The sequence below is a fragment of the Leishmania martiniquensis genome, chromosome 7 (assembly GCF_017916325.1).
Source record: "Leishmania martiniquensis isolate LSCM1 chromosome 7, whole genome shotgun sequence".
In the NCBI taxonomy this organism is placed as follows: domain Eukaryota; phylum Euglenozoa; class Kinetoplastea; order Trypanosomatida; family Trypanosomatidae; genus Leishmania; species Leishmania martiniquensis.
Genome location: NC_090142.1, coordinates 206,281 through 230,000, shown reverse-complemented (window position 1 = coordinate 230,000; position 23,720 = coordinate 206,281). Strand labels below are relative to the sequence as shown.

General features: G+C 58.2%; 4 protein-coding genes across 4 annotated transcripts in view; all 4 read right to left on the bottom strand.

Annotated features, from left to right (window-relative positions):
• The window catches only part of LSCM1_07308 (uncharacterized protein), a gene marked incomplete at both ends in the record, with an annotated part of 1,191 nt that extends 359 nt beyond the window's left edge, over positions 1 to 832 (bottom strand). Inside the window, one exon of the mRNA XM_067324683.1 lies at positions 1 to 832. This exon is cut by the window's left edge and continues 359 nt beyond it. Coding sequence (XP_067181040.1) covers positions 1 to 832 — 832 coding nt within the window.
• A 1,982-nt stretch (positions 833 to 2,814) lies between these two features.
• Positions 2,815 to 16,905, bottom strand: LSCM1_07307 (uncharacterized protein; the record flags this gene model as incomplete). The annotated part of the gene is made up of 1 exon (XM_067324682.1): positions 2,815 to 16,905. The coding sequence occupies one exon, from the start codon at positions 16,903 to 16,905 to the stop codon at positions 2,815 to 2,817; it is 14,091 nt and encodes a 4,696-aa protein (XP_067181039.1).
• A 716-nt stretch (positions 16,906 to 17,621) lies between these two features.
• Positions 17,622 to 18,101, bottom strand: LSCM1_07306 (uncharacterized protein; the record flags this gene model as incomplete). The annotated part of the gene is made up of 1 exon (XM_067324681.1): positions 17,622 to 18,101. One exon carries the CDS (start codon positions 18,099 to 18,101, stop codon positions 17,622 to 17,624), a length of 480 nt encoding a protein of 159 aa, XP_067181038.1.
• Positions 18,102 to 18,458: 357 nt separating this feature from the next.
• Positions 18,459 to 18,704, bottom strand: LSCM1_07305 (uncharacterized protein; the record flags this gene model as incomplete). The annotated part of the gene is made up of 1 exon (XM_067324680.1): positions 18,459 to 18,704. One exon carries the CDS (start codon positions 18,702 to 18,704, stop codon positions 18,459 to 18,461), a length of 246 nt encoding a protein of 81 aa, XP_067181037.1.
• Between the last annotated feature and the right edge of the window lie 5,016 nt (positions 18,705 to 23,720).

The following is a 23,720-nucleotide window of genomic DNA, read 5'->3' as shown; positions in this document are numbered from 1 at the left end:
GAGAGGCGTTGCTCCCAGCGGGCCCACTGCTCTCGCGAGCAGAGCGGTGTGGCGGCCCAAAGTTTTGCGGGTCTGCGCGGGAAGGGGAGAGGGAGCTCGAGTTCATGCCCTCATCCTCGTACGAGAAGTTGTACCTACTTTCCATGGCCTCACGGTTGCGCTTCTTCAGCTCAGACTCGATGAACGCCTTCTCCTTGCGCTTATTAGGTGGAAAGAAAAAGAGCTCCTGTGTGTTCAAGTTCATGAAGCGGACGATACCGGCGCTCGTGCGGTAGAGCACCCAACCATCAGGCAGAGTGTCCGACATTAGCATGCGCTCGACGATGGCCATCAAGTCCTCATCGCGGGGTAGGCGAATACCAAGGCTACTTCGGAACTCATCTACGTCGCGCCGCGACACCGCCGTCTCGTCCTCTTCCTCATCGTCGTCGTCGTCATCGTCGTCGTCGTCGCCGAGTGCGTGAATCGCGCCTACAGGTACTGTTGTCATCCCACGCAGGTTGTCTAAAAGCTCGTACTTGCGTTCAGCGCGGCGACGCTCGGCGATGCGCCACTGCGCGAGAAAGAGGCGCACCCGAAAGGTGATGTAATATGTCCCTGCAGTCGTGATCACACCGGCAACGGGTACCCACATCGGCACCACTTCGAACACCACACGCAACCCTTCGGTGAAAGTGTGGGCAGAATAAAGGCGCTGCCACCACTGGGAAACCCCCGCATTACTGGAGGAGGATGAGGGTGATGAAGAGGAAAGGACGGCCGGCTCTGCAGCATGAACACCCTCGAGAGACGCCCCACTCGCCGAGAGTGAAGGTGAGGCAGATGATGACATGATGAAATGACGAAAGGGGCCGCCAGAGGGGGCACACACAGGCACGATCCGCCCACGTTAGGAGACTCGTACCACCACCACCGCCGCCGTCTTCTTCCGTGTCTATCTTTGACGCAAACGGCTGACGAAACAATCTTTGATACAGTTCACTGTGTGTGTGTGTTTTTTTGAGTGTGCCTGCGCGGGAGGACTTGTGTGTGTGACACGATGGTCGTCCCTACCTCTCACCCGTGCCTCGCCCGGGGGGAGAGGAGCGAGACGCTCGTAGGGTTGAGGAGGCAGCTGTGGGAAGGGGCTGTAAGAAGGGCCACAAGAAGGGATGGCACCGTTAGATTACGGAAGAGGGGGAGATAACAAAAGGGAGAGAGGGAAAGTCAGGAACACGACAGACGCCGCCGCAGTCCACACACCACCCGCAACAACAGGAGGGACAAAGGGGGGTGGTGGGGGGAACGAGAGAGAGACTAAAAGCGGTATGAAGGGAGAGAAGCCGAAGAAAGGGGTGAGGGAGAGTGTGGCGAGAGAAGCGGACAGTGAGAAGGGGGGATGGAGGAGTTGGAAGGAAGGGGGGAGGGAGGTAGGGGGAGGCGCGTGGGTGGGTGCGAAAGGGACGGCGCAAGGCGTGCGAGAAGCACATATACGCGAATCAAACGCCAACACGACGCCTCGCTAAGTCGGGGGCGAAGGCGAAGAAGGGGGAAGGTAAGAGCGAGTGTGTGTGCAAGAGAAAGGAAAGGGAGGAGAGAAGGGGTGTTGCGTCGCGTATGGGAAGGAGAAGGTGCAGTGACAACAGCCAAAAAATGGGACAGGGTAGACGGGAAAGGGGCATACAAAAGGGGGTGAAAAACGGAAAGCGACAGTGCTCACACTCACGTGTATCCTTCACTGTCACGTATTGTATACGTGGGTATGGGTATGGGTGTGTGTGGGTGTGGGTGTGGGTGTGCAGGAGAAGCGAATGTGCGAAGTTCGCATTGGCATGTACACGCATGTGGGCGGCGGGTATGGAGGTGCACGGGGAGAGGGTAAAAAGGGAGAAAGCAGGAGGGATGCGAAAGAGGAATCCGTTTAGAGGTGTGCCAGCATGCGCAGAGTCATGCACATCTGTGTTCGTGTACGTGAGTGGTCCCTCACAACCGGGGAAGCGGTGAAGGAGCGCATCCGCGAAGCGAGAGAGGCCCTTGTATACGGTGTCCCCCATTCCACTGCTGGAGGCGAGCAAGCAAAACGCCGAGAGGGCAGTCTCCTCTCCTCCCCTCTCCCTCTCTTCTAGTCCGCAGGAAGCGTACCGAAGACGCCCGAGGCAAGGAGCGGGAAACGGTGGCTCACTAGAATGGTGCAGAATGCCCCGGCGCGGTGGCGCGGGTGCAGCACGGTGCGAGCCATCAGCTCATTACTTCCGTCCTGTTCGCTCGTTGCTCTTTTGTGTGAGGAGCCAAAGACGCTGCCGACTATGTACATCAGCGCTTACGACAGTTCGAGACGGACAAGGAGCCAAGATGGGTGACGGGCTCACCGACCTCACCAGTGGCTGCATGTTTGTGTAGACGAGGTGGCGGTGGTGTCTGCTCGGCAGCGCGAAGACCGCCGCAACCCAAGCAGAGGACGGAAAGAAAAACGATGCGGTGGCGGCGGTAATGCGAATAGGAAATGGCAAACGGAAACTGTACTTGAAAGCAAGCAGTTTGGCTTCCCGGTAAGCATATCCGCATACAAGCTATGAAAAAAAAAAGAGATGAGGGCGTGGGGGGGGGGCCAAGGGCAGCATACGGCGGCGATGCCGCATAAAATACACACAAGCTCTACACAGCATCGCGTGGGCGCGCGCCTGTGCAGTCGCCGCGCCAGACACGCAGAGGACCCAGACATCCTCAACACTGCTAAATGGATGCGTGGGGAGAAAAAAGAAAAAGGGGCTCAGAAGAGCAGCATTGTCTGGTGATGAGGGTGCGTGCTCGAGTGTGTGAATCAAAAGTGAGAGATCAATCTATCCAGACGCAGGCGCCCAACGTCTCGCTAAGGTGCAGTGTATCCCACGCCCATCGAGCAGCACAGGAGGCAGAGGCGCCGGTAGCGGAACTCAACAACAATGGGGAGTCGCTCAAAGCATCAGCGCTGAAGCCGGAGTTGTGTGGCGCCAGCGCCTCGTACTCGACGCAGAGGTACAGCTCCAACATAACAGGGCCTTTCCCTTTGGCATCGCCATCCGGGCCGCCTGAAAGAGGATGCCACCGCACAGGGACCGGCACATCCGTCACGCTCCATGCACGAGGTGCATCGAGGTTCTCCTGCTTCGGAGAGGCCACCCCGGCGGAGTCCTCCATTCCCGTCACAAACGTCGTCTCTGAAGCGCCCTCTCGGCTTCTCGACGACTCTGACGCTGTGGACGAAGAGCGAGCGCCGGATGTTGCGGTGTGACGGCACACGATCGTCGTGTCCCACAGGAGCGCGTCCGCCGGTTGGCATGCGCACGCGACCGTGCACCACCGCAGCTGCGAGCTGTAATGAGTAGTGTCCCGCGATAGAGCTGCCGCCCGCATCCACATTCCCACTTCGTAGGTGGCTGGCCGAGACGAGGCTTTTATCCCCTCCGGCCAACCTTCCGCCTTCTGAACGCGCTGTCGCACCAGCACTCTCCGAGCCACCACCACGACCGCTGTCAGCTCCGCGGTGCACTGGTCGGCATTCCGTCCCGCCGACCACTGCGTTTGAGCCGTCAGCTGCCTCTCCAGCGGAAGAGAGAGTCGAGCACCCGTAAGTACCACATCAGACGGCAACAGATAGCGTTGCTGCGTCACCACCAATATGATTCGACTCACCTCGGCGCCGTAGTCGCTTTCCCCCGCGCGATGATAGTGGCCGCCTTCTTTGTCTTCCTTACACCAGCCATCAGCAACGGCTTCACCGTCGCCTGGCGCTCCGTACGCCGCTTGTGCCCCCATGGCAGCACCTCCGGAAGACGGCGCAGGGCAGCGTGCAAGCGTTGCGAGAAGCTCGAGATCCAGCAGAGGGTGACGCAGAGATGGTAGCCACACCTGCATATGCCGCTCGTTGGCCGTCACTGACGCATAGTGTGGCGGGTCCATAGACAAAGACTGCAGTATATCCGCCACCACACCCTCATGCGACGATGCATGCGCTGTCGGCAAATGCGGCGGCGACGCCCCCCACCTCGACACGACCTCTTCGGTGACGGCAGGTGAAGCCAAGTCGCCTGATCTCTGGTCTCGCTTCTCCGCAAGTCGCCCTAGATTCTCCTCCCCCGCCATGGTAGGAGAGGTGCTTGAAACGCTCCTGTGCGACTGGTTCACCGCGTCGCTCGAGTTGCGAGTGGCGCTAATGCTGGCAGGAAAGCACAGATGCAACAGGTTCTCCAGCCGCATGCGCCGCAGCCGCCTCGCCGACGCTGGCTCACCGCACAGTTCCATCAAATCAGAAGGGAAAATACTAACCTCCGACCGAAAGTGGTCAAGGTGGCGCGCATCAAGGAGAAGCGTCTGCCAAGTTTCTCTGCCCGAGCAGCCCTCGCCGCTCTGCCCCCAGAAGCAAGAAACCTCCTCACCGTTCTCCGGGGTACCCACTAAGGCGCGCAGCATGGTCCACTGCGCCTGCTGCTCTGCCGCCGAGAGTGTGCCTTTGCGCGGACGGCAGCACATAAAGAAAAAGGCGAACTGTCGCGCCATCGCAAACAGTCCGATGCGCCACTGCCTCACCGCAAGCTCCACCAGAACCCGCTGCCGCCAACGCTGACGATAGAGCCCCGTGTGAAGTGGTAGCTCTGCGGTGCTGAGCGTTTGGAGCTCCTCCGTGCCGCTGTCATAGCTGGCAGAAGTATAAGAGAGTAGTGTTCCACTCGCCTTCGAGTTTGCAGCTGTCAAGGAGAGCACCGACTGCATGAAGGGCTCGGCGTCGACGCCAGCGCCAAGGAGCGAGGGATCCTGTGAAGCCTTCTGTGTCGCCTCGAGGTGCCGATCTAGAAGAAGCTGCCATGCGGGCTGCCGGCGGCGCAAATAGTAGTAGGCTTTGAGGGCGTACGGCAGGCCCTTCCGCTCCACTCCATCGCGCTGCTGCAGGGGCTGTGAAGGCAGAGGAAGGGCCAGGGCACTACGCAAGGACGCCCTCTTCGAGGTTGCGGTATCAGCCTTGGGAGCGCTCTCGACCGCAGCAGCATTGCTGTTGCGGGTGCTCCGCATCTCCTCGCCTGCTGACCCGCTGAGGCAGGCAATGAGAGCCTCGTAGCACCGCAGCATCCATGCAGCCAGCAAGTCATGCAATCGCACCAGCGCAGCGGGGTCGTCGACGTAGCAGCCGAGTGTGCCCTCCTCGAGGCACATGCGCTCACGCATGGTGGACACCACGTGGCTCACGACCAGCTCATGGTGCACTAGACGACCCCAGGACAGCAAATCCTCCACCCCTTCCTGCAAGGCGGCGAGCGCGGCAGAAGAGGTGGAACGCGGGATCGCTGGCAGCGGTATCGAGGCCTTACCCGTAGCCTTGGACATTAGCACCTGCGCCATAGCCGGTCCGCGGACACGCGTCGCACTACTTGAAGGGAGCAGCTGTGTGGTGCTGCTGTTACTGCGATGAGCCATCTCCACTGCCACCCCTTGCAAGATTCTCTCGCAAACCTGCACGACACCGCCATTAGTAAAGTACCGGCGTGACGGCTGTAGAAGCTCAACGAGGCGCTGCTGGGGGGTGATGGTGCTCAAAGGGACACGGCAGCAAGGCGTCACGTGACCAGGCGCGGCCCCTCCCCACAGAACCCGCTCCGTGGCGGGCGAGCAGATCACTGCGAGGCACATTTCGACCCCAGCTTTGCCGCCTCCCGAAGATCGCAAAGAAGTGGAATACAGGAAGAACAGTCGTTGACACTCTTCTCTGAAGATGTCCACGTCCTTTTCGCTAACGCCACGCTCGACATCTGCGTTCACGACTAGCGCCAGACACACGCCACTGCCTCGTGCGGCGAGCCGGGACTCCTTCGCTACCGATATGAGGGTCTGCGTCGCAGACGCAAACGTGACGCCTCGCTCCCTGCTTTTGGGGGCCCATTCTGCGCCGTCGGCGTAGACTGCTGCAGTTGCGACAGAAGGGGTCAGCTCTTGCCAGAAAAAGGTGAATTCGGCCTCCGAGGCCTCATGGCGAAACCACGAGAGCGCATCTGTGAGTGCGGAGTCGACCACGAGGCAGAGAGGCTGCTGCGCCCTCGCTGCCCGCTCCATCTGCATCCCCATGGACACCACATCACGCAGTGCCAAATCCGCATTATCCTTCCCGCCATCGCTGCGAAAGCTGTCCGAGCTCGATTCGCGCCGTGTGGCATGGTAGATGCGCCGCGACGTCACCTCCATTGACGAGCGCAGCAAACGCCCGCCAGTGCGTCCACTCACGCCGACTGGCGTCTCGGGCGGCTTCGACGCACAAACTCCACCTCTGGCACACGCGACCGTTTCCATGAATCTACTATAGAGGGAGGCGGCGTAGTAGTTTGCCTGCTCCACCTGCAGCTCGGCCATGGATGAGAAGAAGCTCATCACGTAGAACTGGTTGTCGTCGGCATCAGCCTCCGGGTCAATGATGAGCTCCCTCTCCTTCCCTGACACGGAGTCGCCTCTTCGCGCTATTTGGTGAAGTAGAGCATCCGCCGAAGCGGCGTACAGCTCCAGCACGCCGCGGCGCAGATCCGCCCACGTTGCACCAGCAGACGAAAGAAGTGAGAGCATGGAACTCATCGATGCATCCCTCTCATCGGTAACGTCACGCGGCGAATCGCAGCAGGGCCCGTCGCGGAGGAGCACCTGCAACACTCTTGTCTGCTCCGCCGTCAGCACGTGCGCGTCGGCGTTTGCCGCGAAAACGACTGGGGCCGCTGCTATGGCCGACGCGAGCAGCAGCAGCGAGAAGATGCCCCGCATCGGCACAGGCCAGCCGGCGTCTAGCTGCTCCACCACCCGCTGCACGTAGTTCACTGCTGCGTAGCAGCATTTGAGAGGCGGCGTCAGATCACTGAACATCTGCGGCGCGAGGCGGAGCATGAGCGCGGGCGGAAAACACGTAATCTCCCGCAGGCATTTATCCAGCGCGGACGTGCTCCACGGGCGCTGCAGCTTCTCCCCCTCGATCAGCTCGCTAAAGGTCGCTACTGCCTCCAAGGCAGGCAGCACCTCATTCCAGCCATCTTGAACCACCTTCTGCCAGCTCTGCATGTAGACGGTGGTTTGGGACAGCTGGCCCTCGTACATGTCGACATCGGAGAGCACGCGGGCGGTATCCTCCACCAGCGCGTCACCACGCGGTCCATCTCGAATGTCCTCAATGTTCGCTGCGAGAATCTTTGCAGCAGCATCATGGGCCTGCGTGAAGTTGTGCAGAGCCTTGAAGTAGCCCTTCTGCCGCGCAATTACTTCCTCGCGCATGGAGCACATTTTGGTGGATACTGACGTTGTGCAGACTGCCTCGCGGAGAAGGCACTCATAGTACAGCCGCCGGGGCATTGGGCGGCACAGGTTGTAAACGTTCACAGCGTCACAGGTCGCGCGCGTTCCAACGGGAACCGCCAGCGGGGAGGTACACACCATAAAAAAAGAGGGGTGCACCCGCACCTCACGACCCTCAAGCACCAGCGAAACGAACTCTGCGGCGGAATCTTCTTCGTCCTCGGTACGCGGCGCACAGAGCGCGGTAGCCGCCCCGGAAGTCTGCGCAGTCGGCCTCATGGTCGACGACCTTTGCAGGCCCATCTCGGCCTTCCAGCGCCTCTTCAGCTCACAGTAAAGGGGACTGAGGTAGCGGATGAAATCAAGCGACGCCTGGTCGTGAACGTCACGTACAAGAACGCCCTCGCCAGCTCGCATAGCTGCAATCAGCCGCTCCTTCGCTGAAGGATCCGTCACAGAAACGACGACACAGCCCTTACACGCGAGAGACAGGTACTTGCACACCTCCTGCTCGATGAGCGGCGTGGCCGCACCGATCAAAGTCCAGCGCCACGCCACGCGCTTGAACAGCGCCATAAAAAGAGCCCTGTACTCCCATGCAAAGTGCTCGCTTCCAGGTAGCATTAGCGGGCGGGTGCGTGGGGCGTGGGTTTGGTACAATATGTAGGCGAATGCCTCCTGTGGCGCGGTGGAATGCAGCCCGGGATGCACCGTCTCGACGAGGAGATTTTGCAGGGACACGTACGTGTCCACAGCCTTGTCGTGCATGGCAAGGAGCGAGTAGAAAGCAGAGACAAGCAAGGCGTCCGCGGTGAAGCAGCGCGCAAACCGTGCGCGCTCCGCCACATCCGCTGGCGCCGCCAGAAATCGTGAGAAGTGGTCGACAAGTCCGGTGTACTTTATCAGTCGTTCCTCCACGCCCGCCAACTGCTGCTGCTGCTTTTGCAGCGCTTCCGTGGAACACCGCACTGCATCCATCTCAGCCTTGGTCTGCGCCACAGTCCACTGAGCGGCCTCCACGCTCTTCAGCTGTGCTTCGTAGAGCTCCTCCACCTCTTCCACCTCCTTCGCAGCCTTCGCAATCTCCTCCGTACCAGAAACGTAGTCTCCAGTGCGGAACTTCCCGAGGTCCACCCACGCCACTACGAAGTCCGCCAATAGTTGAGCGTGCGGTAGGGCCGGCGCGTACCGCACCGCACATAGCTCTTGAGATAGAAAAAAGGTTTCCGGCGCAGCCGCATCGTCTGCGAGCGCGAGTCCTGTCAGAGCCATCGTGAACTCCTTCGTGCACACCCGCTTCATGGCTGTGCTCCACAGCTCGTGAGGATTTTCATTGTGCTTTGGAAGGTCTTCACCGAGCAGCGCGTAGAGGGCGTGGACAAGAAGGGTACCCTTTTCCGGCGCACGCGAAAGGACGAGCGTGTGCATGTTGTTTGCCTTCGACTTCCGAAGCTGTCGTGCGGCCTTCGCCAGTCGCTCCTCCGCCTTCTGCAGGGCCTCGGCGAGGGTCGCGCGCTGCACGTCTAGAGCCTCCCTCTTTTGCTGCAACTTTTCGCAGCACGCCTGTGCGTCAAGAGAGCGTGTTATGTGCTGGTTCTCTTCGCTGCGCAGCCTCTCGGCGAGCGAGGCTATGCGCAGCTGCGCGGCGGCCAGCTCATCGGCAATGACACGAGCTCGCTGTGTCCCGGTCTTCGCCATCTTTACTGCCTCATCACCGCGGCGCATGATGATGGTACCCGTCCTAGCGCTTTCCAAGACCTGCGCGCGCGCCGTCGAGCTCAAGTCCCGGTACAGTGACACGAACTCCCTCAACTGCGACAAGGAGGTCGGGTGCCGTTCAGAGACATGCGCGAACATGGCACACAGAGCCTCACACACAGCCCACTGCGACAGGTCCACAGGGCGGTCGCCCTTGCCGCAGTCACCTTCGTCGACGCCCGCCTCGCTCTCCTCCTCAGTGCCCTCGTTGTCGATGGCAGGGATGCCGTCGACATCAGAACCGCCATCCGTATTGCCACTGCTTCGCAGACCAGACAAAACCAGTTCGCGCACCAACAAGGTCCACAGCTCCGCCGTGTGCAGCGGCAACACGTTCGTTCTCTGCTGCCGAAGAAAAGGGTAGGCGGTCGCCACTCGCTCCACCTCTGCCGCGTCGCGCAGATGGAAGATGAAGTTGAAGCAACTGCGGAGGCGGTCACGCAGCTCGGTATCGTCGACCAGAGTAAACGGCTTCAGTGATCGCGGATGGGTTACATGGAAGCCGCGCAGGAGAGAGTTGCGCTCCTCGTCCGAGAACAGACCCGATACATCGCCACTGCGCACGAGCAAGTCCACCGTCTGCAACACCTCCGGCAAGCGCAGCAGCTCGGGGGGAATGTAAGCGACCACGTGGATGCTGTTCATGCAGACGAGCGTGATGACAGAACGAAGGTCATGGCAAAAGGCGGCGCTCGCCTCTGCAGGTGATGAAGACGGATGCACCCGGAACCACATGAGTGGCACATGTGTGCTCGAGCACCACAGGCGGAAGAGTCGGCGCAGACCAAACGTGTTCTCTCCCAGAAACACAACCTGCGCGTAGGGCACGGAAAGAGTGTCTTGAAGGAAGACAAGGCGCGCGGTGAGCCATGTAGTCTGATACGTAGGGGTCTCCCGCACAGGGATAGAGGATTGGAGTCTCTGGTGTTGGCGCATCGCTGCCGCCAAACTGGATGCGTTTGCGCCCCCGTTAGTGATGACAAACGATCCGCGCAACGACGAATTACCGCTCAGCATTACAACGCTTGAAGATCGCCGCACCAGCACCTCCTTGTGGCCACCCTCTGACCGTACCGCGGCCTTCTTGAGGAAGTCTGGGTAGCTAATAAGAACCGACGTGCCTAGCGTCTCGACTCGCGTCGCACCGCCTTTCATATTCGCCCCGCTTCCCGGCCCACGCCTCTCCCCAAACCGCGCAAGGTCCTCCTCTCTCTCATCCTGCAACGCATGCGGAAACTCGGCAATGCAGTCCGCAACGAACGACTCATCTTCCGCGGTGATCATGTTCGACGACGAAGGAGTCGGAAGCTGACGAACTAAGTCACTGAAGTGGACGCTGCCACGGAGGCAGTCCCGCATGGTGCTCTCCGCAGCCGCCACCACAGAGCCGCGCAGTGAGTGTGACGTGTCATTCTCTCCCGGGCCTATTGCTGCCGTTGAGTGCCGCAGCGACAACGGTGACCATGCTGCGTGTTGCATCATCTCTGGCGATCGCGTTATGCGAAGTTTTCCCTCGTAGAATGTGGTCACCTCGAGAAAAACCCGGGTGGCAACCTGCACATCCGACGCGCTGCTGAACAGGTGCAGCCGCACCACCTCTGCTGCCTCAAGAGCTTCTCGGAGGTGCTCGGCGTAAAATGACGGACTATCGCGCTGCCCACTATCCAAGGCCTCCTCGGCAGTCACGCCGAGAGGTGAAGACAACGCCATGGTGGGCGTGAACGGAGTAGATGTGAGTCTGGCATGTTGTGAGGCCACCGCAGTGTGTGACGCAAGAGCGGCGCCGCACGGTCCCAGTTGAACGTAGGAGCCATGCAGAAGGTTCAGAAAAGCTGCGCACCCTTCAGCGAACCCTTTGGTGCGCTTATGGGAAGAGGCTAAGCTGCAGAGTAATTGTATACCACGCGCGATTTCGTCACTGTCGAACCCGGGCAAGCGCACATCCACACACCCGCTGAGTGCTCCAGTGCTGCACTGCTTCGCTGCGCCGGCTTCCAGTAAGGACGAGCAGCAGAAGACAACGTTGGAGGTTGGCATAGTGCCCATCTGTGGGATGCTGATTGCCTGAAACTTGTCGCAGAAGCGTATCAAGCAGCAGCCGAGCGACATTGCGGCGGTGCGCAGCTCGCCGTCGCCCTCGCGCTCTACCGCCGGCGCCAGATGCAAGTCATCGATGCATACAACAAGTCGCCGCCCCATTGTTGGACTATGCCTCCCGTCCCAGCGCTGCACCAGCTCGCCTGCCATCCTCTTCTGAATATGAGTGGGCTGCATCCCGCCGTTTGCACTGTACACTAGCCCGACCCAATCGGCCTCGTTCGACTTCATTGTGTGCAACAGAGTTGACTTGCCGGCCACGGGACCGGCATGAAAGAGAAGATGTTGACCACAGTTGATCAAACACTCCGCCGCCCTCAGCGTCGCCGATCGCGACGACGTCGGAAACACCTGCGTCCACGCGCAGAGATGCGGGTCGGTGTGGCTATACGCTGACCATGATAGCGGCAAGTCGGTGCGCGTGGCGGCCTCCTCAAACGACAACCACCCATGCGGTAGGACAACCTGCTCGAGGGGGCCCAAGCCATCCTGCGAGAAGAGTGGAAATACCTCTCCGGAGAGCTCGCAGTCCGCCAGGGCCTTCATCACATCCGTCTGTGCCTCAAGGAGCAGCAATTTCAGCACATCGCGATCTGCAATGGAGAATGAGAGGCCCACCGACCACGTAGCGGCCATCACCGCACAGCGCACGGCAAACAAACGCAGCGGCATCTCGTCCTCCTCCTCCTGCAGTTCCAGCGCGCCTCTGTGTGTATGAAGCGTGAGTGCGTAGGTGTACCATCGACTGCACAGAGCTGCCGCTCGCTGGGCCACGGCGTACATATTTGTCAGCTCATCCGCCCTCCCCACGAGCTCGGGCGAGGCCCGAGATGCGCGCTCCATAAGTGGCGGCAAAAGCTTCTGCAGCACCCTCGTGGCCCACTCTGCATCCGGCATGGAGCGCAGCACGTGAGAGATCCCTTCCCCCCACCAAGATGGACCCGCGAGCGCCATCACCGCAAACCTGTTGATGGCCCCAGGTGTAACGTGATGCAACGACTGTGCCGTACCAATGACGCGCATCAGTGGGCTAGCGATGACGCTGTTGCCGCTCTGCGTCTCTCCCTCCAGCACGCGTGTCCTATCCCACCATGAACCCAGAAAGAGGTCGAAGGACACGGCCGCGTCGACATCTTCCATCACCACAATCGGGATTTTGCTCCCGTCCTGGGAAGCCGTCATCTGCGACGTGATCAGGGAAAGAAAACTCGGCTCTGTAGAGGTGCCATAAAAGTCCACCGCGGATATGAGAGATGGGGAGAAAATCAGCGGCGATTGGGCGCCAGCCCACGCTCGCCACAGTCGCGTCTTCCCCGCGAACCGTGGTCCGACGAGGAGCACGCGGCGGTGAACGTTCATCCACGACGTGAAGCGCTCAAGCACGGCATCTGCTGCCGCGCTGCGCGTAGTCCACTTGATAGGCGAACGGCACCAACCTTGCGGCACGACACCATTGCACGAGGGTAGCAGCAGCTTCGCCTCGATCTGAGTCTCTAGACTCCGTCGAACTGCCTCGCCCGCTGTGGCGGTGAAAAAAGCTGCCGAAACACTTCCTAAAGCAGTTAGAAGACACGGCGCTAGTCGGCCCGGCGACAACCCATGAAGAGAGGGCCCCTTCTCATCTGTAGCACCGGCGCTCACGAGCGCCTCGCAAAGCATCATACGCAGTCGGCGCCTTGTGAAGAGAGTCGGATGCAGCTCTTGCAGCTGCCGGTAAAGCTGCGAAAACTCCGCCTCCTCAGCTGACAGCTGTCCCTCAGGTACCAACCCGCTTCGGGTCAGATAACCGTGCAACATTTCCTGCGCATCGAAGGGAGCTACGTGCACCTCTCTGCATATAAGGTCAAGGCTTCGGGGCAGCGCTACCGGCGCAGCGGCGGCGAAGGCCAGCCGAAACAGCAGATGCACGGAAACCGCGCTGGTGTCTCCTTTTACGTCGCAGGGCAACTCCCAGACCGAACAACGGGGTTGCTGAACAGAGGCGATGGCGATAGGTAAAACGGCTTCCTCCAGCACAGCCCTCGGCACGGTCTCACAGTTCATCACGCACGCCAGCGCCCCAACCTCCACACACCCGCGCAGCAAACCTTGAAGTGTTTCGGTGGATACATGTCGTAACCCTTCCATACGAAAGAAGAAGCGTCCGAGAAGCAGCGTGGCAGCTTCCAAGGCCTCCTCAGCTCCAACGTCGTCGCTGGCCCGAACCAGCGAGACACTGCGGGAAAGCTCCATATCGACTAGCATCGGCGCCATCTGCACCCACTGCGCCGCACTCATCATCGGTGCGTTGCCGTGCCCCAAGAATTCAAGCCCGTAGTCAAAGTCGACGCCCATAATGCGAACGCAAATGCCGTCTTCCGCCGTCTTAAGAAAAGTCTGCACGACGCGAGTGGATTCAAGCTCAGCGACACAGTTGACGTGCCATTCAACCGCTAGCTGCACTTCCCTCAAGGCAAACTCCTCGTACGCCAGTGCGGCTGCCATGACGGCTTCGTGGCTACGCGCCTGCCCACTCTGCGCAAGCTTGCTGATAGCGCCACAGAGGTCCGATACTTTGGTGGCGTAGGCGCTTAGTCCATTTCGCCCAGCGAGCTGTAGCACCCGCCGCAGACCTTCTGTGTGTAAAATTCGCAACGCGAGCACCGTTACCTGGCCGCACCATTGCCGCAACCAAGACTCCAGGTTGCAACGGTAGTACGCAGCCATGCACTCCTTAACTGCAGCGACGAGAGAGGCGCGAACTGCACGGTCAAAGAGCTGCATCCAAGCGTCTGGAGTATCGCTCGTGAGCGCCAGGGGAGAGGAAAAGGGCAAGCGAGCGCCATCCGCTGCCACAACAGCGGTCACCGTTCCGCCCTTCACTTCTAGATCGGTGATACGTGGATAAAGGTATGGCAAGAGGTGCGCAAAGCTCTGAGCACTCTGCACGGATTGAAACCCCATGAGCTCTGCGTCGGGCAAGAATCGAAACCGCGGGAACAAAACCCGACGGCGCTCCATCACACCTCGCAGCACCTCAACTGCATCGTCCACTCCCGACTTGATTATCATGAGATAATCCTGGATCGTGTCTTGCATCATGGCTGTGTAGAGAGAAAACTGCGGCTTGAGCAAGATCGCACAAAGCCCCTTTAAGGTATCTGACACCGATGTGAGGTTTTGATTGATGATGCGTGCCTCTTCGGCGGAACAGATGCCCTCGGCCACTGCACCCCCCAGCGAGGACATACACGGGCTCAGCCTCGTCCATCGCGCCTGCAGCTGATCATACGACCAAAGCATGCTGCGGCTCTTCTCACACGCAGCAGCCCACTCATCCACAGCCTTGAGGACCGATGGGCCCAAATGGGGCCGGCGTCGCATCGCGTGGCACTTGAGCACATACTCCGCGACTCGACAGATAATTTCATCCCGAGAACTCTGCGCCAGTAGTACTTTCAAGTGACCCTGAGCTCCTGACTTTTCGACAGCAATGTGCGTGCGCTTAGCATAGCTCCGCATTTCCTCGAGCTCATTCTCCACTTCGAAGTCGCAGCGAGCCTGGCTAACAATCTGTGCCAGCGGGGCAATGTGGTCGAGCAGGCCGGCGTCGAGCAAGCGCCTCACTGTAATTGACATGCTCGTCACTAGCGTGATGTCGTCCCGTAACGTTGCTGAGATCAACTTCGCAATGTCACGCCAGTGACTTTTGCGCAGCCCAGGAGTGGTGATAAGCTCGAGAAACAGCTCCAGCCCCTCAAACTTGGCGAGTGCCAATTCCTGCTCCCGACCGAGACGAACCAAGGCGGGGAAGGCGCGCAAGTTTCGGATGGAACTGTGTATGAGCCGGCGCCACTCACGGGCACGCTCCACGAAGACCTTCGCGTTGACAGAGGACACTGGTGTGTGGTACATCTCACGCAGCTTTGTCGATTCGAAGATTGTGGTCCAAAACTGTTCGATAATTTCGAAGTGGTTCATGAGGGGTAAATAATCATCGAAAGAGGCCTCGGGTGGCAGGCTGAGCACCCTCGCTTCATGCTCAATACTGCTCCGTGTTTTCTCTATGCATGCAACTAACTTGCGCAGCTCGGTACAGGTCTGCGCTGCAATGTCACAAGTGTCCAAGTCGAACATGTGGTACAGCTCCTGCACGCCTGTCGAAAGAGTTCGGTAGTAGTCACGGATGGTGCTGCGAAGCTTCTCCAGCTTTTGCCGCAGCAGTGGTGTGCATTCCGCTCGAACATCGATGCTTCTGTCTGCCTGACAGCGAAGTCTACCTGGAAGCTCCTTGAACTCGAAGAGAGAGCGGCACACGTCTTCCTCTATTGGTATAAACAGGTTCTCAATGCAGCTGACCCTGTCAACGATCTGCTTGTGGCTCGTTTTGCAGAGATCTTCAGATAGAGCTCTTGCCGCATCGCTATTGCGCAGGTATTGCTCCAACTCCTGCACCGTTGAAGGAGTGCCTCGAAGCGTGTCGAGAATCACTCGACTCTTCGCTTTTGCCTCGTCGACGATACCCACTATGGTGCTCTGGAAGACAGACACAAAAGTCGACAAGTAATTTTCCCACTTTTGAATCAGCTCCAGTCGCAGCGGTCGGCAGTCGATTTCGAGGCGCCCGTAGAACAGAACGTCGTGAGAGACGCGACTGATAGCGGTCAGGTTTTGTCGCGCTAGCACCACAAGTTCCGCCACCTCCGAAGGTGTTCCCGTCTTTGCGATGGAGAGGTTATGAACTGGTATCTTGCAAAGGCTGCTATATGAGGACAAAGTCCTGTTAATCAGCACTGATGCGCCCTCCAATATACCTGTAATCGATGCGCGATATGAAGCCAGCTCTACATGCGACAGAATGTTGAGTTTTTCGTCGCCGAGTCTGGGCACTCGCAAAATGGCGCAAGCCAGCCTTGGTAGGCCATTGATGCTCCTTTCCATCTCCACAAGAAGGTCTGATATCCCAAACAGAAGGAGAGAAAAAGATGGTGCCCGAGGTTGAAAATTAGCTCCTGTGACGAACTCGATACGAAGCGACGACAGTTGCCGAAGACGCTGAGAAACTCTGACCTTGTTGTCTACGTTGTCACACTCGAAAAACTGCACAAGGCGATCCAATGCGTTGAAAAAAAAGGCTCTCATCCTGTTGACTAGAAAGACCTCTGTGGCGACGAAAACCCTCTTGAAGATACTGTCCTCATACTCCCTGTCGCTCAAAAGCATCACCTCACGAGCGGTTTTGAAGTGCGAAAAGAACAAATCTTCGACGCAAGCGTAAAACTCGATTCGAATTCGTGAAACGATAGAGCCCATCGACTTTGAAACTTGATTCAGAAAAGCATCAACGCCAATACAAATGGCAGTCACATCGATGTTCAATCGGAGTCGCGAAAATCTCGCTTCCCAAATGGACTGCAGCCCTCTGAAATAGCTGCTGGTGAGGGGACTCCAGAACAGCCGAGATCCAAGTTGCTCCCTTGTCGCGTTGAACTGCACCCGCGAAAGAGGCGCGTCGCTAGCCGCGGCGTACATGGCACTGTGTATGGGCGACTCGGGCTCAGTTGCAAGTTGAAGTGGAGCTAAAATCCGTCGAAATAGTGGATTGAGGCACATGTAGTAAAAGATAGCCTCCGATTCTGCCTCTGCGTACTCTTCATTTACATCGCATATCTCTCGAGCTACAATTTCCTTTGAGATCGAAGTGCATCCCTTACTCGCTAATATCAAGATGCTTCGCAAGCTATGTCGGCTGAGGGGAGAGCACTCCTTGATTAGAGGCTTGTATAGCGACACCATCTTCGCCGTTCGAATACGACAGTGCGCCAGAGAAACTGCGTTTACGGTTTCGTCAGATTTCTCGCAGCACTCTATGGGTACGCGCACAAGCGCCTCCCCCTCTTGAGCACACGCAACATGAGACCGCTTTCCTTCGTCAAAGCGAAATAGTCCGACATGTGGTGAATAATGGGAGCCAATGCGGCAGCTTGCGGGCTGCGGAGAGTCCACGTACCCACAAAGCGCCCTAAAAAGTTGGCTCTCTTGCGTTTGTGAAAGGGGTAGCTCCACGGTTTCACCGTGGTAATCTGACGCAAATGCAAGCTTTCGGCACACAAAAGTTTGACTTCGAGCCTTCCCCTCGTTGTAGAGAAGCGGCACGGGGACACCATCCCAGTAATAGCGCAGCACTTTCTCTAAGCGCCCAGCTACTTTTTCTTGGCTTTTGGTGAATTCCATGGTCTGCGCAGGTCCAAGAGGAAAGGAGAGACGAAGAGTGAGACGGATATGGCTAAACCGGTTTATCATCCTAGTCTGCTCGGGAACACCAAGGCTATCTACTCCCGCGCATTCGCCAAGACGGACTGCAGCGAAATGGGAATGTTAGCTACTTGAATGCTGCGAATAGAGCTCAATCGAGCAGTTGTGCGCAAAGGAGGAAAAATCAAGCTGGTAGCTTTCAGCTTTTGGCTCCACGAAACTAGTTTGTTGAAAGCTAAATGTGTCGCGCTTTTTTTTCAGCAAATCGCAGGGGGCTCTCGAAGCTTTTGAAAATCAAAGCGCCGCTCTGATCCCTGCTTCAGCTGATCCATAACAAATTCAAGCCACGCTAGCTGTGTCACTCCTTCTTCGCAGTGATGTGCTTTGACTCGCTTTAGTTCGTACTCGTAGTCCTCTATCATGATGCAAATACGGTTTCTCATCAACATTCCGCGACAAGTGAACATGATCCCGTACAGCACCACTCCCATGCTTATCGCAGGAGGCAGTGGCCGCGCGTAGTAAGTGCTATTTTTGAAGATGTGCCGCGGTCCCCACAACTTGAACGTGGCGAGTACGCTCACAGTGGAAAAAACCACGCAGCCGAAAAAGTATTGCAACGAGAGACTCTCATGGCGCGCGAGCTGCTCCACTCTATCTGCGACATGATTGCGCTGTGCCTGCGATATTTCTAAAACGTACCTCGAAAACTGCTGCCGGTGGCTTTCCGCTGGCATTTTTGTACGCTGGGTAGTAACGCTGTGTTATTACGATTTCTGTATCGACACTGAGGTAGCCATGACTGAAAAGGCGTGCAGAGGTCATTTTCCCTCGCATTTTCAAATGGGCAGAAAAGAGGGGAATTATACACTGAGGTGAGTCATTTAGCATCTCCTAATTTTTCTGCGGCATATTGGTGCTTCCTCGAGCATAGGTTTCCTCACGTGCAGCCAACTAATCATTCGCGAAGCTAAGCATGCCCTTTATGTCGCACGCACTCACGAAGACCCTTCACTCCATACAAAAAAACGCTTCGCTCGCAGTGCTCGGAATGCGAAAATCTTTTGTTTTTCATCCAAGTCTTTTGTCTTCATCTACACTACCGCAGCCTCGTATTGGTGGTTGCGTCGCCTCGTCTTCGCCTTCACGTGAGAGCGATTATAGTTATTGGCGATTGGCATACCAGATGCCTCAAACGTGAAAAGAGTATTTGTGCTTTTGTCCAGCTGAATCACACCCGTCCTGTGGACGACGCCAGGGAATAGCCTTGGAACAACAAACTTGTACATAACAAAGAACGCCAACCCTAGAAATAAGAGGGCCACACCACTGTTCGACATCAGCGGAGAATGTAATTATAGTAGGCCTAAATAATTCAGAATGGCCACAAGGTGGTGGAGCTTTAGTCAGGCCACTGATGAGATAGAGAAGACGAGGTGGGCAAGCGCTAGGAACCCTCTTCGAATCAGGCTTCATTGTGCAGGATAAGCTGTGCGTCAAGCCTCAGCTGCGATTCAAAAGACCCTTTCAGGAAATAGGCCGCTGAGCACGTGCAAACTGGTGGTTTATTTTTTCAGCAAGCATACTGTTCGATCGAGCATCTGAAGCACACGGCGGGAGCGCTCCGATTGCAGGGGCATAGCTCTTGAACGTCTTCTTGTCGATGCTTTAAGTTACATTCAGAGGACTTTGCCGGTAGCAAGCACAGGATGCAGTCACGCCTGCCCGCACAACTGCACTGAGCTGCTCCTCAGGGCGACTCCTTACAATTATTGAAAATTCGTTCTACTCCCGACAATTGCTTCCAGCACGCCCTTCCCACTTCACCCATGAGCTAATCCAAGCCTGACCCGCGATTATTTCCACTCGGTCACGCAGCGTCAGCGCTCCCGGTGTCGTCGGCAGTGCCACTGAAACAGAGTCGTCAGCATCCCCGCCCCCCTTCAACCCCTACCGTAAGTTTCAACGTAATACATTCGAAACAACCATTTCCCCTCACAGGCCCTACCCCATGCCCAAGCCCTACCCCTCGTTAAAAAAACCACAGCGTCCCCAGAAAAGCCCTGACAACAACCACGAGCCTCTGAACAGCGCAAAGCCCCCGACCGAGGGTCACGATCAGTTTCTCAGACTTTAGTTCTGGTATTCAACTGGGAAGGTAATATTAATTCTCCACACGAGCGAAGCGTGGCATTAATTTTGCTTCTTGGAAAAAAACCGAAAGGTTCCCACCGCACATACGCGGCTTTCGATATTATATGATAAACTTTCATCGCCCGGCCCGAGAAACCGTCTTTGATACTCCCGCAGACCCCCATTACAGCCTCCCAAAAACCCCACCTTAGCCAGCCCCCACCCGTCCCCCAAATGCGTCCCAATCCAAGGCACAGAATAGAGCGCAAGATCCCGATGACGACGCCCTGCGCCACACAACGAACCCCTCCTCTTCGCGAGCATTCTTACTCTTAAATGCCAGCGTGAAGCGCACTGAACATCAACTATCTGAAAAAACCTTTCCGAAACACCAACAAGAATAATTTCACCACCATGGTCCCATACGTCCGCCCTCGCGCTGCGTCAAAAATCCTCGTTTCCCCCGTCCCCCGGTCGACAAACATATGGCAATCTTTTCTTCTGAGCGTACCCCCTCTCACCCACATCTCCCGAACTACATGCCATCAGAAAGCTTTATGCAAACGCCAGCGCTCTTTAGTTCAACGAAAAAATAGCTGAACTTTTGGTAAATAAAGAAAGTAACGACCAAGAAGCCATTGCAAAAAGCAGAAAAAGCAGCCCACCAGCCTTCGCGGCACCATGGCCACACCCCGCGCCACCCTCCGCGAATTCCACGCCGCCAAACTAGACCACAGACCAGCCCCACATCATCCCCTGTCACCCGCCCCCCTTGCCTGCTTGGCCTTCGGCCAGCAGTGGGCGGACGCCGTCGGGCTGCGCCGCTTGATCCGGGCGGGCCGCGTCCGGTGTTCTCCCCCCCTCCTCCGGGGGATGGCGCAGGGCGTACAGTTGGTAAAGGGCGGCCCGGGTGTGCGTCAGGCCGAGCCTGGCACCTTTGGCGAGACACAGCCCGCTGGGGCCCCGCGCCGTGTCGCACCCGCGGCCGCCCGAAACCGCGGCACCGCACGATAGGGCGCGGGACCTCTCCGCATCGAAACCCGTGGGGCTCGATGACGGCGTTTGGGGTGCTGTCGTGATGCCGCCGGCGATCTACACCTCGCCAGCTGACCCCACCGACCGTGGGAAGCCGCAAGGGCGAGCGCGTAGGCCCGGGGGCGGGCTGATGTGGGTCCCCCCCTAAGCCGCTGAACGCCGCCCCCCACCCCGGCGCCCTACCCACTTCCGGGTGCTCTGTCTGGATGCGGCGCACCGCTCCAGGCGTGGCGTCTGTACAGGGCAGGGGCGTGTGCCTCCCGGGGCTGTTTCGCAACGGTGTTGTGGTAGTAAATTTTGCGTCGCATGCATGAAGGTTTGCCGATAAAATGGTCGCGCAAAAAAAGCGTTTGCAGAGCATGATGTGTACAAGCCGTCGGCAGTTTCTCCGCACCCGACCGTCAATAGCGTACTTACGTTTTTCGTTCCGCAAATCCAAGCGAGGTTTTGCCACAGGAAGCTTTGGCAACATAGCAGAGAGCAAAGCAAATATGATCTGCGCCGCAACCGCCGTCTGCCCGCTTCTGATGGCACTAAAGGGGGTCGCGGGATTGCAATGTGGGTGCCAAAGCCCTTAATTGCCCAAATATTCGAAATGTTTTGCCAGGGTGCCGTGGGGGGGCTGCTTTTCGATGGCAGCAACCGTCTTGAAAGTACGGTATGTGAAAGGCCCGGCCGTGCGAGGTTAGAGCGTGTCGGGTAATATAGGGTGCGCGCGCCAATCGGACAACAGAGCTCGATGCGTTTTTTGCCCCGCCAGATAGGGCGTCGGTGAACCGGAGGCCCGGCTCGCCGACCAGGCTGCATGGCACCGGACACGCGTGGACGCCACCTTGTGTGCGCGGGATGATAACTCTACCTCTCGCTCTGCGTTTCCCACCGTCTCTCCTGCACACGCATGGGTGCTCTGCACGCAAACGGTGGACACCTGGTGAAGCAGCGAAGCCCTCTCGCCCTCCACGCCACCATCGCCTTTCACACAATAGTTTCGGGGGAAAAACGCCCACCCGCCCGCCCAGGAGGTTGTTGACAGGCCCCCGGTAGCGGCAGTGAGGGTGCCCGTCGAAGCTGCCGTCTGTCCCGTAACGGTTGGCTGCGCCGTATTCCTAAATAGTTTATCTTCTCGTTGAACTCGTAACTGCAGCCCGGTGCTACACCGTTGCTGCAAACTGTGAGCGTTGATTATTCTGTGAGCGGTTGATTGCTTTCCTTATTCATAAGTAAATATGGCTGCGCCCAGTCAACGTGTTGCCATGCGGCTCCCTAGTTCCCCCATCCTGTTAGGGAGCAGACGCGCCGACACCTCACCAGCCCCGTGAGTGGTGTTCGGGTGGCACTGCCTACACGGACTGCGCAGCGAGGGGCCCACCACTAAGTATAAGCGCACTCGCGGGCGGAGTCCGTATGTACCCCTTTCCCGTCCCGCGAGCAGCCTAATGCCTGTGTGTGCTCTTTTCCGTAAAACGATAGTGGCGTGCTCTGTCGACCAGCGTCCCCGGCGGTGTGTCCCCACGCGCCGTGAGGGGGACGAGGGCTGGTCCTGGCCAGAAGTCTGCTTACAGGAGAAATGAGACCCGCGAGCGCAGCGAAGCCGCGGCGAGATTTGCTCCCCAAATGTGGAGGAGGGCTGCTCAAGCGCATGCGACTAGCAGGAGCGTCAGCCACCTACATCACGTTCTTCTCCTCCCCTCACGCTTTCTCGTCTCACACACATCACAGTCGCCCAACAAAGCCGTTCTCACGTAGATAGCCGGAAGGCCGATGCGTTGTTTTCGCCTGGGGCCGCTTGCATAAATTTCTCGCCTGCGCCACATGGTTGTGAGAGAAAGAGGTAAGCAGAGGGCATGGTAAGCCCGCATTTTGGGGGGGCTTGGTTTAAGGCTGATCGGGGGAGGCGGGGGGGGCTTGCGGGGGCCGCCCCGATAGCCGCCCAGAGGCGCCAGGCCCACGCGCAGGAAAAAAATCGCCCGCCGCATTGCTCGGGCGGATGCTTTGCCCAGCGGGCTCCGGTGTTTGCGTGGTCATCGGCGCTTCTGTATGATAGATTTAAATGGCACAGAGTGGGGATTTGTGGGTTTCTGGGAAGCTGAGGACGCAGTGGGTGGAGCCGCCCGCTTTTCCTAATATACCCACCCGCCGGCCAAATGCCCAGGGCCAGAAGGACACCACCACCCCCTCGCTCCCCCCGGGCCGTCAAAGCGTCGTCTTTAGCTGGGTCAGGTGTGTTTTCACGGCGTCATCACGCTTTCCTGCTTTCGTTATGAAGGCGAAATGTTTTGGCGCTGGTCAAGGGTTCCGAAACAGCCCAGGGAGCTTCGAGTAGTTCACGCCGAGCACAGAGGCGCGGCCATCGGTTGGCGCCGTGGCGGCGGCGGTGGCGTCCTTGCGGCAGTGTTTGGGTGTGGGAAGGGACCCCGGGGTGTCTGGGTGGCCCATTCCCGCCGCAGGGCGCCCCGCCCCAGTGGTAGCCGCTTTTGCGGGGTTTTAGGTGGGGGGTCAACCCACACCCACTTTTATGCACCCATGGGTGAGGATGGAAACGCCACCGCCGCGCCCCCTACCACCCCACGCCGCACTGAGGAACACCCTTCGAGACCGAATGTCGCGCAGGCATCTGAAGGGAAAGGGGGTGGGGGCGCGCACCACAGGCGGCTTGCACGATACGGGCTTCTGTCGCGGTGCGCTTTTCGAAGGTGTTTCTGGCACCGGTGTTTTGGTACAGGTAGTTATCGTATCGGTTTTGTAGGGGACCTATGGGCAAGGATCGTGTCCATAAGCTTTGCCAGTGGGGAAGAGAAGAGGGCCGGGATAGAAAGGAGGCGCCTTTCACTACGGGCCTAGTTTGTTGCGGTGCGGTAAAAGTGGCGTCATCACGACACATTTCTGGTATACACCGCAACGCGGTGTACCCGGCTAGCAAAAAAGGGCAGGCTAGCTTTATGGTGGGGAGTAAGTGGCGCGGTGCTCCCTCCGAAAAGGCGTTCTCGACTGTGGTGGGGTGCCGTAGTCGACGCAGTGGTGGGGGTGGAAGGCTTTGGCTGAACTCAGGGATGTCTATTGATGCGGAATGCTGAAAAGGCATTTGGCGGTGTTTCTAGGGCCGCTTCCTGGCTGCTTTAGGCGTGGGGTGGGGGGTCAGTCTCCGCTGGATTTTCAGACGCGCCAGGAAAATTGCTGCAATTTTAGCA